Consider the following 26808-nt stretch of genomic DNA (forward strand, 5'->3'; position numbering starts at 1 on the left):
ATAAAAGACTGCTGGTATCGTGGAGCATTTATTTTACATAAACAGATACAAAACAGCATTTCAGGTCTTAATTTACATTCATGTTTCCTGCTGTAATGTGAAGTCTAGACTCTGCTCGCTCTCGTCTTGAAGAGCAGCATCAATCTGCGCCTTCAGCTCTGAGTCTAAAATCGCATCACCAATTGTGAAATGCTCCTGCAACACGAGAGAAGAACATTATTTAGAACATAATAGAAGTATTAAAGCATTTTTAGTGAGCTGGAGGGGAAAAATACCTTTTTCTTTGTGGGAGGGCCTGCAACAGGAGGGTTGAAGGTCATGTCTTTAACACTGTAGTCTTCAAACAGCTGTACTGGAGTCCTGCAGAATTACAATGAAAAATGATGTAAAATCTCCATATGTATTTTAATCAAAATAAGCCATTAAAAAAAGAGGACGTAGTGTCTACCTTCTGCTGAGCTCCATGTTGAGAGCACCTGAACCTTCACTAGGGGCACCTTTCATCAGATGAACCGCAAACTTCCTCACTATAGGGTGAAAGTGTGTCTGAAAAAACACATTAAAACCTGTTACTTCAGTATCCGAAGGTATGTTTCCACAGATTTGCACAACTTTTGTGATACATCTTCAATGTTCAAAAGTTTTCACCCCCTGGCTCTTAATGCATTGCGTTTCCTTCTGGAGCATCAGTGAGTGTTTGAACCTTCTGTAATAGTTGCATATGAGTCCCTCAGTGTGAAAAGATGGATCTCAAAATCTTACAGTCATTGTAGGAAACGGTTCAAATACACAAAAATTCTTAAAAACCACAGAATTTGTGGGACCTAACAGATTTTTCTGAAGAACAGCAGGCAGGTTAACCGTTCAGGACAAACAAGGGACTCAAACAAAACTCAGGTAACAGTATTAAGAATCCAGCTTTTGAATGGGGTTATTTTTATAAATTCTCTTGTGGACTATATGAAAACGTCTTTTATGTGAAACATCTAAACTTAAAAAATAACGAGTCCTCTGATTTTTATCAAATAATTAACATTTTGCAGATTCTGCAAGGTAATTTTTTTTTTTTTTACTTTAAATGTGTGTAGCATTTATTTCCTTGTTCTGCTGTTGTATTTTTGGTGATATCATAAAGACCTTATTCAAAGCAAAAATAACTATATGTGACCCTGGACCATAAAACCAGTCATAAGGGTCAATTCTTTGAAATTGATTTTTAAACAGCGTCTGAAAGCATAAATAAGCTTTCCATTGATATATGGTTTGTTAGGATAGGACCATTTAAAAATCAGCAATCTGAGGGTGCAATAAAAATCAAAAATCCAAAAAAAAAAAAAAAAATCGCCTTTAAAGTTGTCCAAATGAAGTTCTTACTCTCCAAAAGTTTTGATATTCATGGTAGGAAATTTACTAAATATCTTCATGGAACATGATCTTTACATAATATCCTAATGATTTTTGGCAGAAAAGAAAAATGGAGTGTATTTTTGCCTATTGCTCCAAACACACCTGTGCTACTTAAGACTGGTTTTGTGGTGCAGGGTCACATATTGTGATATATATTGTTTCCATTAAATGAAATGATCATATCGCCCAGCCCTAGGTGCAACTTATTTTTCCTTTTTAATAAATTACTAAATCATATAATATGATACTTAAAAATTATACCTTCAGTAAGTGAAGCTCCCACAGTGAGGTGTTCTGAGGATTGCAGTATTCAGGCACATCCAGCTCCGGCAGATACACACCACTGCCCTGCATTTCATTATCCAGCAGGATGTCACACTTAGGGAAGGTCTACACAAAAACCACATACACAATTAACTCACACATTCACCTCAGAAACCAGAAACATGAAGGACTCCATTAGTGTAATGAAAGGAAGAGCATTGGCTCACATGCATCAGCGTCCTGTTGGCGGCCAGGATGCCCACACAGGAGTCAGGCATCAGGTGCAGACTGAGGGTGCTCAGTCTCTTCAGGAAGCCCTGCGCCCTCTGCAGAGTCACCTGCTTCCTGCGTTTGGTCAGCATGATGTCCAGACACCGCAGCACGATCGCAGTGTTGTCATTCGTTTCTCCTGCAGCCGATTCAGACCATATTTATTTCCATCCAAACTGGAATGTCACATAAATATTTACAAATCCCATCTAATGTGTTCAAGAGAACAAAACCTTCTCTTCCTGAGAAACTGCCACAGAGAATCAGTCGTAAAGAGTTTGGAAAAGCCTGTGACTATGTTTTTCCTACATAATATTTACTTGCACAGAGGAGAAACAGCAACAATCGTGCAAAACAGTTCTGGGAGGTGATTATATAAAATTTTAATTACATTTTTTTTTTTTATGCAACAGTAATTGTGACTTTTTATCTCACAATTTCAATGCATTCTTATAATTCTGAGTATTTATGTTACAGTTCTGACTTTTTCCTTTTCCAAATGCTTTTGAGCTCACATTTCATAATTCAGTTTTTTTATGGGTCAAAGACGTAAAAAGAGTTCGAGCATAAAAACAAATAAAATGGTTGTTTTTCCAAAAAAAATATTAAAAAGTTTTCTGTTTAATTTAATTGCATTTTTGTTTTAGTTTTCGGGAGCAAAAAATAAATATCATACATTTTTCCCTAATTTACAGAAGACATCCACTAACGTGTCATTCAGTGTAACAATCTTGTCAGGCATATTTACAACAAAAATCAATTTATGACATATTAAAAGAGGTATTGCTTACACCCCAAATACTAATTAGTTGTAATTCTACATTTTTAAAATGTGCCACTATCCTAGGTTTTGCTTATTTGTCAGTAAGACTTGTTACTCATTTAAAACACAATAAACTCTAATATGCACCCTTATTCTTTTATATATTTGAATATGTACAAGTCAGAATAAGAATGTTGTTTAAGTTTTTACAGAAATATTGATATTTACTGAATGACAATGTAACAATGTATTTCAACTAAATTTGGACATTTTATTCTCCAAAAATGTATTTGAAACCTTAAAAGTAGACACTTTACTTACATTTGATGTGCTTTCTATGGACATAAAATCACTTTTGCACATTTCTTTGGTAATTGGTAATTGTTATTTTTTTATCTCACAATTTTGCGGCTTTATATCTAGCTATAAAAGTTGTGAGATAAAAAATTCCAATTACTTTTTTTTTAATCCTGTGGCAGAAACAAGCTTCCACAGACTTTGGTTCAGGCATATATTAGATAGTGTGCACTGAGATTAGTTCACTGCAGTATAAAAAAGGATTTCTCAAAGTTGTGAATAAGACCAGACTACTGGAGTACATTTGACAAGAAAATACTATTTCAGTCTTTCTACTTCAGGATTTCATGTTAAAGTGTTTCTTGCACATCTTTGTAATTATTTGTGAAATTCAGTAGAAATTTGTGAGTGAAAATTGTTACAACATAAAACCTACACTGTTTTTTTTTCACTGTGGTTAGTCCAATCACATGATCTGTTGAGGCAAAGTCACATCATTTTTTGTTGATCTAGGAATTTACTCTAATGTTTTGGTAATCTACATTACAGACATATACAGACATATTTTCTTAAAGAAAAAAAAAAATATCTGCTTCAATTGAGCATACAGTCAAACCAAAATTTATTCAGACACCTTCAACATCTCACATTATGACAGTTTATTCACTATAGTTTATAAAATGGTAATAAAATATGCCAAGAGCTCAGAGTTAAACTGCGTCAGAACAAATTCAACTTGATAATGTCAGATAACTTTCATAGAAAGGTATGTAATTAATTACAATCTGTTAGTATGAGAATATTTACACCACTATCAATACCTTGTTGACTAATTGCCAAGCAATGCTTAATTTTGTTCAGTCTGTGGTGTAAAAAGGTGGCATTAGCAATTAAAGAAAAAACACTTAAGCAAAACATGGTCAGGTCAAAGTGGGACCAAAAATAATTATATATAAAAATACTGGTGGTCCACTGTATGAAGATAGTTTGGGTATCATGTCACAATTTACTTTATTTTGCTCTAAAACTTTTTTAAAAAAAATTATATCTGGTGTCTGAATCATTTTTGGTTTGACTATATATTTTTAATGTGCATTTTACGGTTTTATACCATCAAAATTGGCATATAAATATAAGGATGGAAGTATAGCTAATGAAATTTGTAAATGTTATGTTCAATAATAGTCTAGGGTCATTTCAACTGAATTCACGAAATAGACAAAACACTGAGGAAGATATATACAGTGCCCTCCACTAATATTGGCACCCTTAGTAAATATGAGCAAAGGTGACTGTGAAAATAAATCCTTCAGATCTTTCATTCGAAAAATTCACAAAATTCTAACCTTTCATTGAAGTAAAACTATGGAAAATGGGGGGAATCTCATTATGAAATAACTGTTTTTCTCTAGTTCACATTGGCCACAATTATTGGCACCCCTAGAAATTTGTCTAAGCAAAATATCTCTGAAGTATATTCCCATTAATATTGAATTTTTTTTAGCACGCCAGGGTGGCAAGGAGTATAAAATTGTCCAGCCATGACTTTCTGTTCCACAGGATTATAAATATGAGGAACACAAAGGCCAAATTCCCTTAATCATCCATCGCAAGGAGTAAAAACAAAGAATGTAGTTCTGATGTGCAGAACAAGTTTGTTGAGCTTCACAAAATAGAAAGTGGTTGTAAAAAAAGAGCTAAAGCATTAAAAAAAAATCCCCATTCCCACCATCAGGGCAATAATTAAGAAGTTCCAATCAACTAAAGATGTTACAAATCTGCCTAGAAGAGGATGTGTGTCTATATCATCCTTAATGCACAATAAGGAGGAGAGTTTGAGTGGCCAAAGACTCTCCAAGGATCAAAGTTGGAGAATTGCAGAGAATTGTTGAGTCTTGTTGATCAAACAGCCCCTACATCACCACATGTTGTTCCAGAGGGTTTCAAGAAAAAAATCCTCCTGGTTCACCCAAAAACAAACTCCAGCATATTCACCTGTCAGACATGATTGGAACTTCAAACAGGACTGGCTACTATGGTCAGATGAAGCTAACCCTCCAGATGGTTTTGGTGCAGACAGGGATAAAAAAAAAAAAGTACCCCATGCCCACGGTTAAAAATACTGCTGGGTCTTTAATGTTGTGGACCTATTTTTCTGCTGGAGGTCCTGGACATCTTGTTTAGATACATGGCTTCATGGATTCTATCAAATACCAGCAGATAAAAAATCAAAACCTGACTGACTCTGTTAGAAATCTTATAATGGGCCATGGTTGCATCTTCCAGGAGGACGATGATCCAAAACAAACATCAAAATCAACACCAAATTGTGTCACTGAGCACAGAATGAAGCTTCTACCATGGCCATCCCAGTTCCCTGACCTCAACCCTGTATAGAAACTGAAGAGAAGAAGCACCAACATGAAGCTGGAAAAACAGAGATTCTGGAGAATCGAGAGAGATTCTGTTTGAAGGAATGGCCTCTGATCTCTTGTCAGGTGTTCTCCAAACTCATTAGACAGTGTTGGAGAAAACTCAGAGATGTTTTTTTGGGAAAAGGACGTTGCAATAATTGGGTGCCAATAATAGTGGCCAACGTGAACTAGAGAAAAACATTTATTTCATAATGAGATTTCAGCCCTAGGTTCTGTTGATTTCTTCAATGACAGGTTCGAATTTTTTGAATTTTTTGAATGAAAGATCAAAAGGATAAATTATGCAGATTTATTTTCACATCCACCTTTGCTCATTTACCAAGGGTGCCAATATTAGTGGAGGGCACTGTATATATTTTAGTGTGAGTAACATGTAATGCCATGAATTTAAGACTTTCTGCTTTGATTTAAGACCTTTCAAGCACTTAATTTGGGGAACGTCAATTCAGACTTTTTAAGACCTGCTGAGTCTATTGAATGGGTCTTGCAAATAAACCCTGGATTTGTGCATCTAATGCTTAAAAATAAATGTCTAGGACACCAAAGTCGGCAAGTGATGGATGTTCTTGCTCATATTAAATAACCCAGTGTCACTGCATGTGCAGGACAAAAAGACACTGGAGATCTTACCTGCGTGCAGCGTCAGCAGGGTTTTGTATAAGTGGTTGTAGAATTTCAAAGGGTCGATGTTGAGGACATCACCTGTTGGACAGAGATGAATCTTAGCTCAGTGAGGGCGGGATGTTTGCAAAACTAGAGCTGTGGCGGCACTGACCTTGTCCTGAGAGGACATGAAAGGACGTAAGGATGCAGTGAAGGCTCTCGCGAACCGTCAGATCCTGAGAAAAGGACAATGCTTAGATGTTAATGCATGAAATGGGACATGAAGCAGATGCTTTTGGTTGAACTCGAAGTACTTACACCCGACATGATGAGGCCGTAGAGCACTGCCAACAAATCATCAAAGAACTCCAAGTTTATCAAATGAGCAAACCTGCAGGAAACAGTTTGAACTGTTAATGAGGAACACTGAGGAATAGTGACCAAAATGCTTTATTACAGTCAATTATACACATGTCTTACTTTGCAAGACCTTCTAAAACGGAGGGCAGTAAGGCGGACTTCTGAGCTTTCTTTAGTATTCTGAAGTAGGTGAGGAACACAATGTTCAGCGTCTCTGTGTGCTAGAGTCAAACAATGGATGAAAGTGAATATACATTATATAAGGTCCTGGAAATGCTCAACATGATCACCATATACTGTAGTAAGACTCACCAATTTAATTTTCTTATCCTTGCTCTCTGAAGCCTCAGTTTCTAGAAGTTCTTTCTGCAGCTTTTCCTCTGCTTTCTTCCACTGTTAAGGACAAGAATATTGGATTAAGGTTGCAAAACAGAGAAAACAGAAAAAAACAACGCTTATAGGTACAGCAGTTTTTCAGCAGATTGGGTTCAGAAAGTGTATTTTGCAATCATTTAAAAAAATTCTTCATAAAGACTAAATTTACACTACCAGTCAAAAGCTTTTGAACAGTATAAGTTTTAAGTTTTTTTTAAGAATTATTTTCTGCTCACCAAGCCTGTATTTATTTGATCCAAAATACAGCAAAAAATTTAATATTGTGAAATATTTGTACTATTTAAAATAACAGATTTTTATTTTAATATATTTTAAAATGTAATTTATTCCTGTGATTTCAAAGCTACATTTTCAGCATCATTACTCCAGTCTTCAGTGTCACTTGAGCCTTCAAAATTTTCTTCTAGATCCTTTCTAATATGCTGATTTGCTGTTCAAGAAACATTTATTATTATAAATGATCAATATTTAAAACAGTTGGGTAATTTTTTTTTCAGGATTCAAAGGTCAGCATTTATCTGAAACAAAAAAAGCTTTTGTAACATTATACACCATATTATTAAAAAGATTGGAGTCAGTATTTTTTTGGAAATAAATGATAGGAATTAATACTTTTTTATCTTCAAAAACTTTTGACTGGTAGTGTAATCATTAAACATTTAATTTGATTTGAAACGAGCTGTATTTTGGGAAAAAAAAAATACTGTGCACTTAAACAAAATTTTTATAAGGAAACAGATGATCAAATCAATAGCACAATATAAAACTGATTAAAAGCAAGTATAGAAATATTAAATGTACACTACTGTTCAAGAAGAAATTAACAATTTAATATTGCCAAGTAGGGCTGGGCCGATAAACGATATCATATCGAATCGAGATAAAATTGATGTTAATAACGATGATAAGCTCTAGGCATTTTTTGCTCGATATGGATTAATCGAAGAGCCAATCACACAGCAGAAATATGCGACAACAGCCAATCAGCGTGCAGCGTGAGTGTGCACGTCAAAGTACAAAGTTCATTTCCTACCGCACTTTGCGAAGCAAACTTAACACCAGGACGACACACTCAAAAAAAAAAAAAAAAAAGAGTGGAAGCAGCGACGAAAGTGAATCTAACCTCGAGTTATTATCCAAAGATGTTGAAATTGTTGACAAAAAAGGTAGCACGAATTCTGTTATATAAGTGGTTTGGCTATCTGAAAAGTGACTCTCAGCTCGGTGCGATTGTTAAAACTGAAACCGAAAGCAAAAAACGCACGCGCATTCAAAAGCTATTTTAATCCCCCTTGTTTAGAGAGTGACTCCCCAATGCGCGCAAATTAGGCTACATGACATATCTAGGCTGTTATTAGTATGTAGGCTATAATAGGTTGTGTATGTTTATAGCTCTGTATCATGCTTGAAATATTCGGTCTCTATTTGCATTTTGAATATTTAGAGAGTGGCCTACTTTGATTATGGCAGAATTGTCTGCACTTAATACGATTAAGAAAGAACTGTGTCGTAATTTTTTGTTATTTATACTGTAGATTGTTTCAAAATGCAGTGGTTACCTCTAATTTAAATAGCTCAACCTATAACAGAGAAAATAAACAATTGTGTTAATAATAATAAATAAATAAATAATTGAGTTACAAATTATGTTTTTACAATAATTTTATGTTTACATTTTGTACATTTACTCTCATTTACCATACTCCGTCACAACTTTTATTTTTTAATTTATTTTAGTAAGTTGTTTTAATTTTTAAGGCCAAAACTGTAATCTGTTTTTGTTAATAAACGTAAATGTAATAAATGTAATTTAATGAACCCTTTAATTTTTGTGGCTTTAGTCATTGTTGGGATACTATTTTAAAGCTGGCAACATCAACAGCTTATATCGAAATATATATATCGTTATTGTTCGATATGGGAAAAAATGATCGAGATTACATTTTTGCCATATCGCCCAGCCCTATTGCCAAGCTGCATTAAATTACACTAAAGTGACAGTTCTATTTTAAATACATGTTGTTCATTTGACCTTTATATTCATTAAAGAATTCGGACAACAAATGCATCATGAAAAATATAAAAAAAAAAAATTTAAAAGAAATTTAAGCAGGACAACTGTTTTCAATATTGAGCAGCAAACCAACATATTAGAATGATTTCTGAAGAATCATGTGACACTGAAGACTGCAGTAATAATGCTAAAAATTCAGCTTTGACATCAAAGGAATAAATTATAATTTGAAAATATATTAAAATAGAAAATAGCTATTTTTTAAATTGTAACATTTCACAATATTGCTGTTTCTACTGTATTTTTCATCAGCCTTGGCGAGCAGAAGAGACTGCTTATTGACCCGATACCACTGCACAACTTCAAATCATGAAATAACATTCAGCTCAAACCTTCCGCTGCATCCTGGACAAATTCGCCCTCTTCTCCTTGTAGGACATGAACTTCTTTTTGGGTGCAGTGTCTGCTGTGTCTTTCTTCATTTCCACTTCTTTTATTCTCAGAGAGAGGAGACAATTCAGCACCTGTGCATTCACAGCAAAAAACCTCAGTAATAATCAGCCATTCAAAACATCTGCATCAAGATGCCATAAACCATCATAAACCGTAAAAGATATTTTGAAGAAAGCTGGTAATTAAACTGTTGATGGTCCTCTTTGACTTCCACAGCATTTCTTTCCCTACTATGAAATTCAACAGGCACCAACAACTATTTGCTTAAGAAATAAACTTAAACAGGTTTGGAACGACACGAGGGTGAGTAAATGATGATAAGATTTTCATTTTTGGGTGAGCTATTCCTTTAACACATATGTGAAGTCACAGTTTCACAGTTGATGTGAGCCAATAAAATCATATATAACTATATATATATATATATATATATATATATATATATATATATATATAGTTGTTATTAATATTTAACATTTTTACATGTTTTTACTTTTTATTTTTAGTAAAATGAGAAATGTTGCCTTGGCTAAGTTTTTTTTTATAGTTTTTTTTTTTTTTGTAATTTATTATTAAGTTAATTTATTTCAAGTAATGATATGTTTTGCATGGTTTTAGTTTTTGTTAGCTATAATAATGCTGTTCTGGAATTTGGAATTTAAAACAACGGTAAAAATAAAATGAAAAATAAAAACGTTAAATATTAATAACTACTGTTAAAAACAATAGAAAATATAATTTTTTATATGTATTAATATAGATTTTATTATATTAAAATATATAATAAAAACAATAAATAATATTTCAATGACACTAACCAGAAAAAAAACATAACATAAGTGTCATAGCTTACTGACAATTCATAAATAATCACAAAAAGTAAAAAAAAAAAAAGTAGAAAAGGTCCAAATATGACAATGTTCTTTGATTGAAAGTAAAGCTTAAACCATTTACAAGCTTTAAAAAGTAAACAGTACATTTTAAAATATTAGTTCACTCCAGAATTAAAATGTCCAGATAATTTACTCACCCCCAACATGTTTGTCTTTCTTTCTTCAGTTGAAAATAAATTAAGGTTTTTGAGGGAAACGTTCCAGGAATTTTCTCCATATAGTGGACTTCAATGGGGATCAACGGGTTGAAGGTCCAAATTGCAGTTTCAAATGGCTATACATGATCCCATCCAAAGAATAAAAGTCTTATCTAGCGAAACAATCAGTCATTTCCTAAAAAAAAAATAATAATAATAATAATTTGTATACTTTAACCACAAATCCATATCTTGCACATCCACGACTTCACGTATTATGTAGAAAGCAAGTGCAAGACAAGCTTTTTTTTTTCTTAGAAAATGACCAATCGTTTCGCTAGATAAGACCCTTTTTCCTCGACTGGGGTCGTGTAGAGCCCTTTGAAGCTGCATTGAAACAGCAAATTGGACCTCCAACCCATCAGCTCCAATTAGAGTCCACTATATGGAGAAAAATCCTGGAATGTTTTCCTCAAAAACCTTAATCTCTTTTCAACTGAAGAAAGAAAGACATGAACATCTTGGAAGACATGGGGTTGAGTAAATTATCAGGTTCATCACTGACAGATGAGGAAAAATGAGTTTGGACTGTTAAAGAGTTACATCAACACAGTGTGATGGTTGTACCTGAGGTTTGACTTTGTAGTTCCTGCTCTTGACCATGCCTGAGATGACCTTCACCACCGCTAATGAGGCCTGACCCAGTTTATCCTGCTTCAGCAGTTTGCTGATGGCTTCACAACACATTTCAGACACCTGAGCGCAAAACAAAACATCAACAACATCATCTAAATGACACTCTCCACAAGCAAACCCAGGGCTCTACAGTGCTGCGACCATTTCACTCACATTTGCAACTGAAATCTACTGCGTGCGACTAAGATAAAATACTTAGGAGCACCATGTGCAACTGATCTGATCAGCATATTTGTGTTTGCGCTGAGGGGAGCTTCAATGGTTTCTACATGTTTTTGCAACGTTGAGTAATGTATCGCAGACATATCTCACGAATCCTTTTATAAACAAAGTGTAGAGTGTATATATGAGTTTTATTGTGCAGTATAGAGCGCTTTGTTGAATATAATGGAACTTTGTGAGATTACAATGAACTAAGATGAGTGGTAGCTTTTAATCATTTTTAAGGGAGTTTGTAAATGAGATATTGATTTGATACAACAGATAAATAAACAAGAAGTTATTATTAAGTGACTTACATTGTCTGACTATGACACTTTTGCCTGATTTTGTTCTATTTCGTTGTCAAAAATAGTTTAAAGCAAGTCACAACTGAGCCGCTGCACATCTCCATTCAAACACTGTGGTGTTCTGTTAATGAACGAACGTGCGTTTTCAAACAAATCCAGTGAAATGGTTCAATTTACTGTTTATAAAGACAGTCACTTGCTTTATTCCTGAATGAATCAGCTGTTCAAATGAATCAAATGACATGATATGATTCAGTAATTAAATCAGTGTCTTGCCGCCACCTGCTGGGAGATTTAGTTTCATTTGAAGTATCTTTTTTAGTTGTTTAAATCATTTAATATTTCTGCATTCAAAATGTTATATTTAAAACATTAATCTCAACATGATTTTATGAATTTGATTGCACTCGTGCCACCTCTGAGCCTCATTAAACTTATGAAAATACACCTACACTGCAAAAAATGCTTTTTTTTACTTAGATTTTTTGTCTTGTTTCCAGCCAAAATATCAAAAAATTCTTAAATCAAAGAGGATTTGCTAGACGAGTAAAAATTATTTTCTTGTTTTCAGAAAAAACAAAATGAAATATTATTTTTCTTATCCCATTGGCAGATTATTTGGCTTGTTTCAAGCAAAAACACATTTAATTTTGATTATTTTCTAAAAACAAGACAATAATTTTTACTTGTCAAGAAAATCCTTCTTGATTTAAGAATTTTTAGATATTTTGGCTGGAAACAAGACAAAAAAATCAAAGTAAGAAAATCAGTTTTTGCAGTGTACAAGCAGTGTGTTTTTCTGTGCCACCTCTGTAGCACAAATTAATTTTGGTAATACTAATTTCATTTGATTGAACTTATTCGTATCCTATTTGTTCTTATTCTGTTGTTTTAATTAGAAAATGTAAAATAAATTGACATAAAAGATTATATACTTTTAATAAATTTAGAAAAATGCCATTACAAAGGTAAAAACAAAAAGGAATCAAATATCACCTCGTAATAGGAAGGCCAATTTTTTTTTTTTCAGATTTTATTGATTATTGTTTGAAATGTGCTTCTGAAATTTTGCCTGTGCGCCTACATTTTTTAGTTAGGACCACAAGTGCTCCTAAAAAGAAAAGTAAGCGTAGAGCCCTGAAACCTCAAAATGTTGAGTCTTTCCAGCAAATATCGCTAGCGGACTGACCTTCCAGAAGCGGTCGCTCATCAAAGGCACCACCATGACTATGATGTTGTTGTGGAAATTGAAGTGTGACAGAGCAACCAGGAGATCACAGATGCACCGGATGGCCACTTCAGCAAGACCTTTATAACTCTGAAGAGACACGGCCTGACTTCTCTTCTCCTTATTCTGCTTCCAGTCTAAACAGAACCAGATCTTTCGGTCATGATGAGAACCAATGGAGAGATGGAAAGTTAACAGCACAGAGCACTTGATATACCTTTGATTGTCTGTTCCAGATCTTCCAAGTAAAACTTATACTGGCTGACGAGACCCTGCTCAAACTCTCTCAACTGCATCGTCTCTTTTTTCACCTGGAGAAGAAGGGGAAATGCTTAAATGGGTCATATAATGCATTGATCTGGGGTCCACGTATCCAAAAAGTCTTTAATATGATTTTAAAAACTCTGTAAATACTTTTGACGATAAAGCAGAATACATTCTTAATTCTTCAAGTAAAATATCGGAGAATCTGCCAAATGATATGCTTTTTCTGTATTAGACTTTGCATTAGAATAGTACTGAATAGTACTGTGTTTTGTTTTCTGCCCAAAAGATGAAGAAAATTAACATTTAACACTGTGGCACTGCACCTTTGTGGCTTTCTCCTCTTCCGTCAGTGGTCGGATTCGATATGACGGCACAATGTCCTTGAACACCTCCATGAGAGACACCATGACTAGTTTTCTGACAGTGACTGCGATGCATGGGTCTGTCTCCATCAGCATGGCCCTTAACTCTTTCAGCTTCTTGATCTGAAACACGTATAACATCATCATGTATGTGACGAGAATACAGATTAAATCTAGAAGATCATTGTGAAGAACGGTCTTACATTCACATGTGGATCTGCGAGTATTGCTGATGACAGACTCGCGATGCGCAGTTTCTTCTCCATTAGTCTCTGAGAGCGAAGCTCGACTTGCTCCTGAGGACTTAACAATGCAAGGCTTTCTGGTTCCTCTTCTGGTATTATTTAAACAAAATCAGAAATGTCATGCATGTCATGTAACCAATAACCAACATCAGAGAACAGTGAACATGCAAATACAGTGCCCTGCCAAAGTATTCATACCCTTTGATTTTTTTTTTTTCACGCTTTGTTATGCTGCGGCCTTATGTTAAACTGCTTTAAATTACTTTTTTCCACATCAATCTACACTACATACACCATAATAACAAAGCAAAAACAGAACTGTCACTTTGTAACTTTGTAAATGTATTAAAAATTAAAAAACTGAAGAACATTGCATAAGTATTCATGCCCTCAATGCAGTACTCAGCTGAATCACCTTTAAAGCCTCAAGTATTTTGGGGTATGACGCGACAAGCTTTGCAGATCAGCATTTGGCAATTATCTGCCATTCTTCACCTCTCCAGCTCTGTCAGCTTGGTTGGGGGCAAAGTCAGATGCACATTTACAGGCTTGTCCAGAAATATTTAATTGGTTTCAAGCCCAGGCTCTGGCTGGACCACTTAAGGGCATTCACAGAGTTGTCTATAAGCCACTCTTACTGTGCGCTTAGTAGGGGTGGCACGGTTCACAAAACCCACGGTTCAGTTCGTATCATGGTTTTAGGCCACGGTTTTCGGTTCTGTACGGTTCTTGTTTTAGTTTTTTCTTTTAATCTTTAACACTCCAGAAATTTACTTTGGCATATGATATGTGGCTTAATTATCCACAATTTAGGACACATTATTAAAAAAAATTATATCATGTAATCATGCACAAACTGAACTGGACTTGACTTTAAGCACATTATTGGGAACATCTCTAGCTAGGGGAAAGCTAGGGGAGATTTTGATACAGTAAGAGAGAAGACATTGATGACATGCTTTTCATTTATTTGGCAAAAACAGGAGAATGTGTATTGCTGATTTTACAGGAATTTATGTGCCTTTTTAGCACATAAAGATTGACCTGAAGAATTAACTTGCATTTATCAAACTGCCAACTTCAGTGTAGCTCTTACAAAAATTTTATCTTTTAAAAGAAAAAGAGAGGAACTCTTTAAGCTCTGTCTTTTAAACAAGTGATTGGTTGGTTCATGTCACATGACCTGCGGTGCGCCTGCGGCATTCTAAAAAGTTGAGATGTTTTTATCTCGATGCGGAGCGGACGCGCCTGGAAAAAACGACCGCGCGTCTGCATTTGAAATAATGAACTTGAGCGCGCAAAAGACGCTACATGTGAACGGCCCCTTATACGACGCTGGCGCATCCTTCCTTATCTCTCCCACTTGCCATTTCTCTACATGACGTAACCTGCAGCACTCCGCTTTTACCAAAGACTATAGAATACCCAAGACGTGTCACTCGTATGGTTTTGAATGGGGAAAAATGCAACTTTCATTATGGCCGCAAAGCCCCGCCTTCTTAGTGAAAGAGCCAATCGTTGATTAGTAAAGTCAGTGCGTAACTGCAGCTGCCGTTAGAAGTCCCGGTTGCTATAGAAACAATCGGTGCTCTAAGACGTGCGCTCAGTACTGCGCATGCGCACTGGCTCATTTAACCGGAAAAGATAAGCGTTTTTTAACGCTATTAGAGCACAAGGAACCATATTTATGAGGCAGTTCTTGTTGGTTTTCTTTGGAGATTTAAAATATGAAATTTAATCGTAAGCTTGGTGAACAGTTTTGGAGAATTTGATGTTTCCCCATTCAAAGAGATAGGAGCTGCACTTGCCTGCCCGAGAGGTGTTTCAAAGATGGCCGCCGAGTGACATGACTTGCCTTAAAGGGACTTTGGCTTTTACTGTCTGTATGTCCACAGACTCCACACCAAGCGGCAACCTCCCGCTCTCTCTACTGAAACCAACACGGAGGTGACGTGATTCCAAGATGGCGACGGCCGACTCCCGCCCACTATGAGCTTCAAAACAGCGCTTCAGAATCCTACGGGTGACGTCACGGATCCTACGTCCATATTTTTTTACAGTCTATGGTCCACACACACCTCTTATTTCGCGCAAAAAGGACACTCACTACGTGCACGAGGCAACATTTAGGATGCGTTGAACCGTTTGATGCACACACGCTCCGAACCGAGACAAGTGAACCGAATGTTTTTTCATGTACCGTGCCACCCCTAGTGCTTAGGGTCAGTGTCCTGTTGGAAAATGAACCTTCTGCCCAGTCTGAGGTTGTGGACACTCTGGACTAGTTTTTTTATGAAAGGAACACTACACTTTTTTTGGAAATAGGCTCATTCTCCAACTCGAGTCAATAAGTTGAGTTTTACCGCTTTGAAATCCATTGAAAAAATCATTGAATCCTATTAGACCAATAGCATCGCGTTCAAAAATGACCAACTAGTTTCGATATTTGTCCTATTTAAAACTTGACACTTCTGTAGTTACTGCGCCTGCTTCGGCCATATTACGGCAGCAAACTTCCTTGACTATTACGCCAAAATGGAAGTGTAGTTCCTAATCTTATCGGCCTAGAAAATCGCAGCTTTACATTTCTGCCGGTATTAGTACACGATATAACTACAGAAGAGTCAAGTTTTAAATAGGACAAATATCGAAACTCGTTGGTCATTTTTGAACGCGATGCTATTGGTCTAATAGGATTCAATGATCTATGCTAAGCTATGCTAAAAGTGATATCGCCAGAACAGGAGAATGGCTGAACGGATTTAAAAGCGGTAAAACTTATTAACTCAGGGGGAGTTGGAGAATGAGCCTATTTCCAAAAAAAGTTTTGTGTTCTTTTAAGTCTATCTCAATATTTTGGTGCACTGAACTTTTCTACTCTGATGAGACCCTCAGTCCCTGCCGCTGAAAAACAGTCCCACAGCATGAGGCTGCTACCAGCACACTTTACTTTTTGGATGGTACTCTGCAGGTGTTGAGCAGTGCCTGGTTTCCTTCAAACATGATGCTTGGAATTGAGGGTTATCAGATTAGAGAATCTTGTTTCTCACAGTCTGAGGGACATTTAGGTGCTTTTTATTTTGCAAATTCCCAGTGTGGTTTTGTGTGTATTCACTGAGAAGAGGATTGAGTCTTTGCACACCATTATAAAGCCCAGATCTGTGGAGTGTTGCAGTGATGTTTGTCCTTCTGTAAGTTTCCATCTGCATTTACAATCATGGACCTCAACTAGAGTGACCATCAGGTTCTTGGTCACCAGTCTAACCAAGGCCTTTCTCTATCAGTTGCTCAGTTTGGCCAGGAGGCCAACTCTAGAAAGAATGCTGGTTGTTTTAAACTACTTCTATTAAGGGTAATGGAGGCTACATGCTTCTGTAAACCTTCAATACAGCAGAATGTTTTCTGAACTCTTGCCCAGATCTGTCTTGATGCACTCCTGTTTCTGAGCTCTACAGGCAGTTTTTTGACTTTAGGGCTTGGTTTTCACTTTGAAATGCATTTTCAGCTGTTAGAATTTTTATTAAGACATGTGTTCCTTTCCAATCATACCCATTCAATTGAATTTAGAGGTTAACTACACTCGTAGTGTAGTAACATCTACAAACAATATGAATGCTCCTGAGATAAATTTCAACTGTCCCAGATAAGGGGTTAAATTCATATGCAATGGAACCATATATTTTTTGCCTTGTCATCATATTGTATGGAATTGATGTGGAGAAAAAAAAGGTAATTTAAATTTAAAGCAGTTTAACAAGGCAGCAACATAAAAAAAGGAAGGGGTATGAATACTTTTGCAAGGTACTGCATGTTGTTAAAGTATCAAAATATTAACTAAAAATCTTATACATAACTAAAAATATTAACTTAAACCTAAAATTTTGCATCAATGGGATTACTTTTTGTCTCCTAAAACATGACATGGCAACAAAAACTACTATAGCACTTTTTGAAACACTCTTGAGACATTTTTTTAAAAATCCACACCAACCTTTATTAAATTCATCCTGGTCCACTGGTTCCTCCTCTTCCTCAGCCTCTGGCACAACTAGAGGAAACAAGTAGATAGTTTATTTACAAATCATCCTCTCTAGCACCACAGCATTCACTGAAAGTCATGTGCCAACACACACCGGGTTTCTCCATGGTCTGAGGGATCAGACCGTGCTTGTCTTTGATGGGCAGCAGATGAATGAGTTCTTTCTCTTCCTCCAGCTGCATCTTCCTGGGCATCTTCTCATACTTGGGCACCGGCTGCTCAGACTTGCGCTTTTTGGCATGTACTGGAGCACTACAAAAGAAAAGAGTAGGAAAAATGGGTCTGCAGAGAAATAAACGTCAAGTCATTTGTTTTAAACATTGCTGCTTACCTAGATGAGATGTCTCGAGTCAGAAAGGAAGCTTTCTTTGCCATGGCTTTGATCTGTTCTAAGTCATCCTCGTCCATCATGTCTACAGGCAGAGATTCCAGGAACTCTTCCTCGTCCTCTTCTTCTTCCCCCACTGTTATGATACATCAACTTTACAACACTGTCCTAACACAGCATGAGAGTTCATATAAAAACTTCTGAAAACAGTTTCTCTTACCGAGCTTCTTCTTATAGCGCTCCAGGGGTTTGAGGGGCTTGTGGGAGACATCAGTAATGGCTTGCTGAATTTTTCTCTGTTCTTTGCGCTGTTTCTTAGCCGAGTTCTGTTGTTTAAACTGCCGATTCTTCTCTTTGTTTTCTAGCTTCAGATTGCTGGTTTTCAGCAATTTTCTGAAGCTAGGCCTCTTTTTCTTGTTCTTTTTGGAAGCCTTGTGTGAAAGACACACGAAAGTACATTGAAATAATGCATGCTAGTGTAAGCTACAATCATACATAAGACATAATGTCTTTATACACTACCAGTCAAAAGTTTTTTAAAAATAAGATTTTTAATGTTTTCTAAAGAAACTCTTCAGCTCACCAAGCCTGAATTTATTTGATCCAAAGTACAGCAAAAACAGTACAATTTTGAAATATTTTTACTATGTAAAATAACGTTTTGAATATATTAGTTATATATTTAAATATATTTCAAATTCCAATTTATTCCAGTGATTTCAAAGCTGATTTTTAGCATCATTACTCCAGTCCCATGATCCTTCAGAAATCAATCTAATATTCTGATTTGAGGCTAAAAAACATGTCGTATTATTGTAATTGTGTAGAAAGTTCAGAAATCTTTTATAACATTATATTAAAAAAGCAATATATATATATATATATATATATATATATATATATATATATACTGACTTTTGAAGCTTGAATGGTATAATGTATAATGTTACAAAAGCTATAACAAATGTATAAATATAAAAAAACAAATGTATAAAAAAGCTGTATAAATGCTGATCATTGGATCTTTCTATTCATCAAAGAATCCTGAAAAAAATGAAAGAAAAATGTACTCAACTGTTTTAAATATTGATAACAACAATAATAAAAATGTTTCTTGAATAGCAAATCAGCACATTAGAATGATTTCTGAAGAATTATGTGACACTGAAGACTGGAGTAATGATGCTGAAAATTCAGCTTTTAAATCACAGGAATAAATGATATTTTAAAATATATTCAAATAGAAAGCAGTTACTTTACTATTTAAAGTTTAAATAGTAAAAATATCTCAGTGTAAAATGACAGAAAAAGCTAAATGAAATTCAGAGGCTGGCTTGCATAATATGATATGCCAAAATTTGATTTGTATTACTGTTTTTCACTAGACAATCTGCCTCAAATCATTGTATTATAAATGAGTTTGCTCTACTTTTAAGGCTCTACTCAAATACTGCAATAACTGAAAATCTGTATAAAATGATTTTTTTAACAGGTGCATTACTTTGTATAGAAATAAATGATGTGTAATTTACAGGCGAATCTTGCTTAGTATCACAGAATCTCTTTAAAATATGAAATATTGCAAGAACAATATTATTGAACTAAATGTGTGTGTGTTTGTGTGTTAACTGCTTTTGGTCAAAATAAAGAATGCCAAAGGATTAAACAAAACAATAAGAGGTTCATTATTAGTATAAGACATTACATTATATACTGCATGACGTGATATAGTAGAGGTTGATTACATGTGACCCTGGACCACAAAACCAGCCATAAGTAGCACAGGTATATTTGTAGCAATAGACAACAATACATTGTAATACATATCTGATGTCAAAAATCATTCGGACATTAAGTAAAGACCATGTTCCATTAAGATATTTTTAAATTCCCTAACATAAATATATCAAAACTTAATTTTTGATTAGTAATATGCATCGCTAAGAACTTCATTTGGACAAATTTAAAGGTGATTTTCTCAGTAATCCCTCAGATTTCAGAGTTTCAAATAGTTACATCAATGGAAAGCTTATTTTTTTATCTTTCAGATATCAATATCAACTCAGTATACATTCAGTTGACACTTTATGACTGGTTTTGTAGTCCAGGGTCACATATAGTACTGTATACTTTAGTATGCTATGACACACCAAGTGTTTATACAGGTATAATAGGGTAAAGTAGGGGTAGAACTAGGATAGTATGTATAATAACACAAACCAGAAGGGGTTGAAAAATGTAGTTTGATATGACACCAAGGCATTATATTAGTATAGTAGGCCAGTATTGTATTGTATAGTATATAAGACGGCACACTTTTGACGAGTAAAATATATGAAGCCATAAGTAGCACGAGCCAAAAATACATTGTAATACATTTTTGATGCCAAAAATCATTAGGATATTAAGTAAAAATCATGTTCCATTGGGATATTTTGTAAATCTCCTAACATAAATATATCAAAACATAATTTTTGATAAGTAATATGCATTGCTAAGAACTTAATGTGGACAATTTCAAAGGCGATTTTCTCAATATTTTGAGATTCCATATAGTTCCAATAGTTACATCAATGGAAAGCTTATTTATTTATCTTTTTTAGATATCAATGTTAACTCAATATAAATATAAACTCAATTTTACAAAAAATGACCCTTATGACTGATTTTGTGGTCCAGGGTCACATATAGTACTGTATACATTACTGTAGTATGCTATTTCTGATATGACACACCTAGTGTTTATACAGGTATACTAGGGTAAAGTAGAACTAGGATAGTATGAATAATGAAACGAACCAGCAGAGGTTGAAAAATGTAGTTTGATATGACACTAAGGGAATTATATCAGTACAGTAGACCAGTATTGTATAGTATATAAGACTTTTGACGAGTAAAATATATGAAAAAGCTAGGGTTGTTAAAAAATCATTAGGACATTAAGTAAAGATCATGTTCTATTAAAATATTTTGTGAATTCCCTAACATGAATATATCAAAACGTAATTTTTTATTAGTAATATGCATTGCTAAGAACTTTATTTGGACAACTTTAAAGGCGATTTTCTCGGTGTTTAGATTTTTTTGCACCCTCAGATTTCAGATTTTCAAATAGTTACATCAATAGAAAGCTTATTTATTTCAGATATCAATGTAAACTTACAAATATAAATTCAATTTTACAAAAACTGACCCTTATGACTGTATACTTTAGTATGCCTTGACACAAGTGTTTATACATGTATACTAGGGTAAAATAGGGGTAGAACTAGGATAGTATGTATAATATTAATCAAACAGCAGGGGTTGAAAATGTAGTTTTATGTGACACCAAGGCATTATATAAGTACAGTAGACTAGTATTGTATAGTATATAAGACGGCACACTTTTGACAAGTAAAATATATGAAAAAGCAAGGGTTGTTTAATCTCGAATTCAGTGTACATGAAGTACCTCATTGAAGCTGAGAGACATGGCTAACAGAAAATGTTAATATTACACACACTCGGCGTTTTCGTTTGAGTAATAATTGACGTTACAAAATAACTTACCGGGCCCATTTTGCTCTGTGGTTCGACTCAACAATCGACGATGTTTCAAATATGTAAACCAGTTTAATCCAAAAAAAAAGTGTAAGTATCCCCTCTTCACACATGCACCACATGGACAGGAAGTAAACTAAGGGAAAAGCTGCGTGAATGGAGAAACAAACGTTACGCTGACTTTGAGCGCCATCTGGTGACCCGGATGAACGATGAACGTATACAAAAACACAATCTGGGGTAAAGCAAGTATTCACGTCGCTTTATTGAGATTAAGGTTGAACCACTTTAGTCACATGGGCTATTTTAACGATGTCCTTACTTTCTTAATTTGTGTTCCAAAAATGAACGAAGGTCTTACGGGTGAGTAGCTAATTCAATCACACAATTTTCATTTTTGGGTGAACTATCCCTTTAAAGCTGTCTATATTACAAACATATCTAAATTATAAAATATCCATCTATAAAAAAACACAAATCATATTTTGAGTCACAATGAATTAAAAGAGAAACAACAACAAGTATAATAGTAGTTTTAGATTTATTTACACATGAATTTTGTGGTGTCAAACATTTCACCTATTTACAATTTATCTTCACTCGAGTATGAAAACTGTACAATAAAACCAGGAGTGTGTAGAAAACAAACCAAGAAATAATGACACAATTTACATTTGTCATCAAGATACAACATTACCAAATCGAGACCCAATATTTACAGACACTGGGTTCAAATCCATGATAAACAATGCATTTGGTCAAATAATTAAACAGAAAACAAAGACAAAAATGACAGATTTTATTAACACACCACACATTCTTATTCTTTAACTGGCAAATGTCAGTTCATTTTAGAAAGTGTACTTTAAGTACACAAATCTCTGAATGCATTCTTCACATACTGTCTTACTATCATTAATAAGATTCATTTTAAAAGTCAAGCTACATATTAGTGTTTTAAAAGAAGAAGTTAAAATGCAATAAATCTCAGCAAGAAGCAGCAAAATGCTTTCAAACACCTCAACACACTCTATGCATTATTCCTGCATTATTAACTGCATCTGACTTATTTCTTACAATTTCTATTGCACTTCATTAAGGTCTTGTTCTACAAAACAAAACCTGTTTTAAAAAGAAAATCACATTTTTTAAAATCGCAGAACCTTGCTATGCTATTATTAAAATCTCAAGTGCATTAAACAGGCTCTGAATGAATATGCTTCGAAATAAACTTCAGCATATAAAATGAGTTAATGGTATGCATGTATGCACATTTCTTCATATGCACCAGTTCTCTCCATTAGGAGGAATATTAAGAAAAAAGCCTGATGCTGGTATCCGGTACAGTACATGACTAAGCTGGTGGAGTATTTTTATTTTTTTCATAGCAGGCTTATATTTTTACTTCATACGAATGTGTAACTTCAGTAATACTGACATGGTTGCAAAGGAATCAAGTTTAGCTTTTTCTTTTCCTTTATTTCATTTCTTTGAGCCTGTTTTATACAATCCTCTCCTAATCAAGAACTGGAAATATAAAAATGGTGAGAGTTCAAGAGATTTTCACTGTAGGGCTGCTGCTTTTTTCCATTTCTTTATCCTTTATGAGAGTATTAAACACCTGATGAAGAGAAAGAGACAAGAGAAATAATTAACAGATACGTTAAAGGAATAGTTCCTCAATGGATCCTCTGCAGTGAATGGGTGCCGTCAGAATTAAAGTTCAAATAGCGGATAAAAACATCACAATAAACTCCAGTCTTGTGAAGTGAAAACAGGGGATGGACTTTTTTTTTTTCACTGGAGGAAGTGTTATAACGCATTATGGTTGGTATTTTGGCCAGAAGCATTGGTTTAAAGTTAAATTGCATTGATAGATCTGTTTCTTACAAACACATAGGTTTTTGTTTCACAAAATGTTCACTGATGGACTGGATTCGATTACTTGTGATGTTTTCATCAGCTGTTTGGACTATCATTCTGACGGCACCCATTCACTCCAGAGGATCCATTGGTGAGCAAGCAATGTAATGCTAAATTTCTCCAAATCTGATGAAGAAACAAACTCATCTACATCTTGGATGGCCTGAGGATGAATTAATTCCGGCAAATTTTCATTTTTGGGTGAGCTATCCCTTTAAGAAACACCACATGCATCACAATGTACTGTAGAAGAATGAAGTTCACCTGTAATGTGAGCTATACTCAAAATAAAAGGGTTAGTTTACAGAAAATATGAAAATTCTGCCCTTTCCACAAAACAAACTCATTTTACTATGCATCTATTAATAAAAGCTATGCAAAAGAATCTCTGAAAAGAACAAAATGTAGCAGGAAGTGTATTTGCATTTAATTTCCTGCCTGCATTTTTCACACAAACAAACTCCACAAGTTGATCGCTTTAACTACACAGAGAGGAACTGACCTGGGTCCACTTCCTGTTGCCGCTGATCATCTGAGTGTTGGCGATACAGCTGAAGAGGCGTTCAGACGGCGTGTCCTCCGGGAGTCTGGTCAGGAACTGAGCGATGTGGATGAAGTCCATCTGCAGGAGCACTTCCTCATAGAGCCGCAGGATCCCAAGCCCGGTGCGGAACAGGAACTCCTCCCCGTCTCTGCAGAACACGTCCCACACCCGACACGCCACATCCAACGGCAGGGATTTTGTGTAGAGGGTGAAGATCCTGTAAACACAAAAATATTACAAAACTGAAAACAACAGTAATGCATCCAGGTGTTTTGTTTAGTCTTCATGGTCAGGAATCTCATCTGCTTACCGTTGTTCTGTAAAATAAAATAAAAAAGTAATACAAAAATAATGATAACAATCATTACAACAGCTTTATTAATACATTCATTATATCATTCTCCTTTGCTCAGCAAGGATGCATTTATCTGTACATTAAAAACACATGCCTGATTCAAGAGTGGGGTCTTAAAAATGAACATTAAAAAAGAACATTATTTTACTAACTTAAATTGTGCTTTGTTGGTAGCCTATAACGTCTACTAGAATGTTAAATATGTTCAGTGTTAAGTAAATATTTTTTAATTGTTGTTTTGTAATTTTTTTTTTTTAAAGCAAGTCAAAACTGTAAAAAACACATTTTGGCTATTTAATTAACGCAATGGTGAAAAGAATTTGGCAAAATACATGGGGGGAAAAACACGAAAAAAACGTATTCGGTAATCAGCCTTCAGCCCACTGTTTAATTTTGTTTGGCTTTGGCCAAGGTTTTTCATTTCGGTGCATCCCTAGAAAACTTCATCAGAAGGTTGTTCTTGGACTCACCAGTCTATGAGATACAGGTCAGGTGTGAGGTTGTAACTCTTGAAGTGATTAAAAAGTCTGGGGAGGTTTTCTTCAAAAAACACCTCAAATGCTGCAAAGTACTTCAGCATCTAATAAGGGAGACAAAAATAAAACATGTTTCTAATCCACTCAATTCAGCCAGAAATGAACTTAATTTAATATGATTTGAAATAACTACAAAGCCCTGCATTTCAGGGGGGAAATCAGCTGATTTGCAAAAAGGCCTAATATTACTTAATTTAATGATGCAATTTGATGATGACCTCAAAATATTACATGGAAAAAGTAAGTATTTTAAATATATTCAAAATGTACACTACTAGTCAAAAGTTTTTGCGCAGTAAGATTTTTTAATGTCTCTTCTGCTCACCAAGCCTGCATTTATTTGATCTAAAATACGGTAAAAGCTGTAAAATTGTGAAATAATTTTTACTATTTAAATAATGGATTTCTATTTGAATATATTTTAAAATGAAATTTATTCCTCTGATCAAACTGAATTTTCTGCATAATTTCTCCAGTCTTCAGTGTCACATCATCCTTCAGAAATGCTGATTAGTTGTTCAATAAACATTTATTATTATTATTTATATTATTATCATAAATATTTAAAACAGTTTTTCAGAATTCTTTGATGAATAGAAAGATCCAAAAATGAGCAATTATCTAAAATAAAAAGCTTTTGTAACATTATACACTAAACCATTCAAAAACATTGAGTCAGTATAATTGTTTAATTAATTAATTTATTTTTTGGGGGGAATTAAATTTTATTTAGCAAGGATGCTTTAAAATGATCAAAAGTGATGATAAAGACATTTATAATGTTACAAAATATTTCTTTTTCAGATAAATCCTGTTCTTCTGAACTTTCTATTTATCAAAAAAAAAAACTTCCACTCAGCTGTAATATAATAACAATTATATTAAATGTTTTTTTAAGCAGTGAATCAGAATTTTAGAATGATTTCTGAACAAATCAAGTGACTGGAGTAATGATGCTAAAAATTCAGCTTCGAAATCACAGGAATAAATTGCATTTTAAAATACGTTCAAATAGAAAACATTTATTTCAAATAGAAAAAATATTTCAAAATTTCACTGACGTCTTTAAAAATCTTACTGTCCAAAACATTTTGACTGGCAGTGTAACTTACTATCTGCAATTTTACACTCAGGACTGGACAAGATAATGTGATAATCTGTAAAAATGGACTGAGAATTTAAAAAATATATATATAGGCTCAGAAGAAGACATTATGTCTTTGTGTAGTTTTCTGCACATTAAGTGATGATACAAGACTCCGTTACCTTAAAAATGGTTGTTGAATCCAGAAGTGCTACAAAATGCATCAGAATTTGTAAGAAAGTGTGATGTGCTAAAGCAAAACAGGCACTTTTTTATTTTTAGCACTCAAAATGGTTCAAAAAAGCTGTAAAATTCAGCAGAGCTACATCTTGCCCCTTAGTTTAAAGTCTATGAATCAAAAACTGTAACTGTAAAAGATGCTGTCCTGAGAACCTGAAATGTTTCTTTAAAATTAAAATAATATTTAAATAAACTGAATGTCTATAAAATGTTGCATATGTAGGTACAGTACCAGCTCGTGGTCCACTCTGAAGAAAGCCATCTGACAGGGTTTGTTGAGGAGATTGGCGAAGGCGATGAAAGCGTCGGCCTCCTCCAGGTTGAGAATCAACACAGCAGCTATGAAGGACATTCCCTGAACCTGCAGCCAAAATAAAACCAAAATGCGTGTCAGCATTGATAATAAATCAGAAATGTTTCTTGAGAAGCTAATCAGCACATTAGAATGATTTCTGAAGAATCGTGTGACACTGAAGACAGGAGTAATGATGCTGAAAATTCAGTTTTGGATCACAGGAATAAATGACATTTTAAATTATATTCAAATAGAAAAGTGTTCTTTTACATAGTAATAATATTTCACAATTGTATGGTATTTTGATCAAAAACAATGCAGC

At 34.5% G+C, this 26808-nt stretch overlaps 2 protein-coding genes across 2 annotated transcripts in view; both read right to left on the reverse strand.

Annotated features, from left to right (window-relative positions):
- Positions 1-15: 15 nt before the first annotated feature.
- noc3l (NOC3-like DNA replication regulator) lies at positions 16-21630 on the reverse strand. The gene is made up of 21 exons (XM_073827841.1): positions 21519-21630; positions 18187-18397; positions 17970-18102; positions 17733-17890; positions 17591-17647; positions 13558-13688; positions 13316-13477; positions 12943-13036; positions 12687-12862; positions 10920-11048; positions 9202-9333; positions 6712-6792; positions 6520-6620; positions 6358-6430; positions 6212-6275; positions 6067-6138; positions 1899-2080; positions 1669-1797; positions 449-546; positions 276-360; positions 16-195 (listed from the first exon to the last, which is right to left on the reverse strand). Exons 1-21 carry the CDS (start codon positions 21525-21527, stop codon positions 79-81), a joined length of 2394 nt encoding a protein of 797 aa, XP_073683942.1. The 5' UTR covers positions 21528-21630; the 3' UTR covers positions 16-78.
- Positions 21631-22031: 401 nt separating this feature from the next.
- Positions 22032-26808, reverse strand: part of LOC141298339 (TBC1 domain family member 12-like) — a 7743-nt gene continuing 2966 nt past the window's right edge. The window contains exons 2-5 of the mRNA XM_073828838.1: positions 26424-26552; positions 24802-24911; positions 23935-24193; positions 22032-23130 (exon numbers count right to left, since the gene is read on the reverse strand). Of these exons, the coding sequence (XP_073684939.1) occupies positions 23062-23130; positions 23935-24193; positions 24802-24911; positions 26424-26552 (567 nt within the window). The 3' untranslated portion in view covers positions 22032-23061. The remainder of the gene's footprint in view (positions 23131-23934; positions 24194-24801; positions 24912-26423; positions 26553-26808) is intronic.

The sequence above is a fragment of the Garra rufa genome, chromosome 22, assembly GCF_049309525.1.
Source record: "Garra rufa chromosome 22, GarRuf1.0, whole genome shotgun sequence".
Lineage (NCBI taxonomy): Eukaryota > Metazoa > Chordata > Actinopteri > Cypriniformes > Cyprinidae > Garra > Garra rufa.

What these genes read in the sequence shown, in the direction of transcription:
- noc3l (XM_073827841.1), bottom strand. An exon ending in TCTGGAACAGACAATCAAAG is followed by an intron (nt 12,863 to 12,942) that starts GTATATCAAGTG and finishes GGTTCTGTTTAG; the next exon opens with ACTGGAAGCAGAATAAGGAG. An exon ending in AGGATAAGAAAATTAAATTG is followed by an intron (nt 6,621 to 6,711) that starts GTGAGTCTTACT and finishes GTTTGACTCTAG; the next exon opens with CACACAGAGACGCTGAACAT.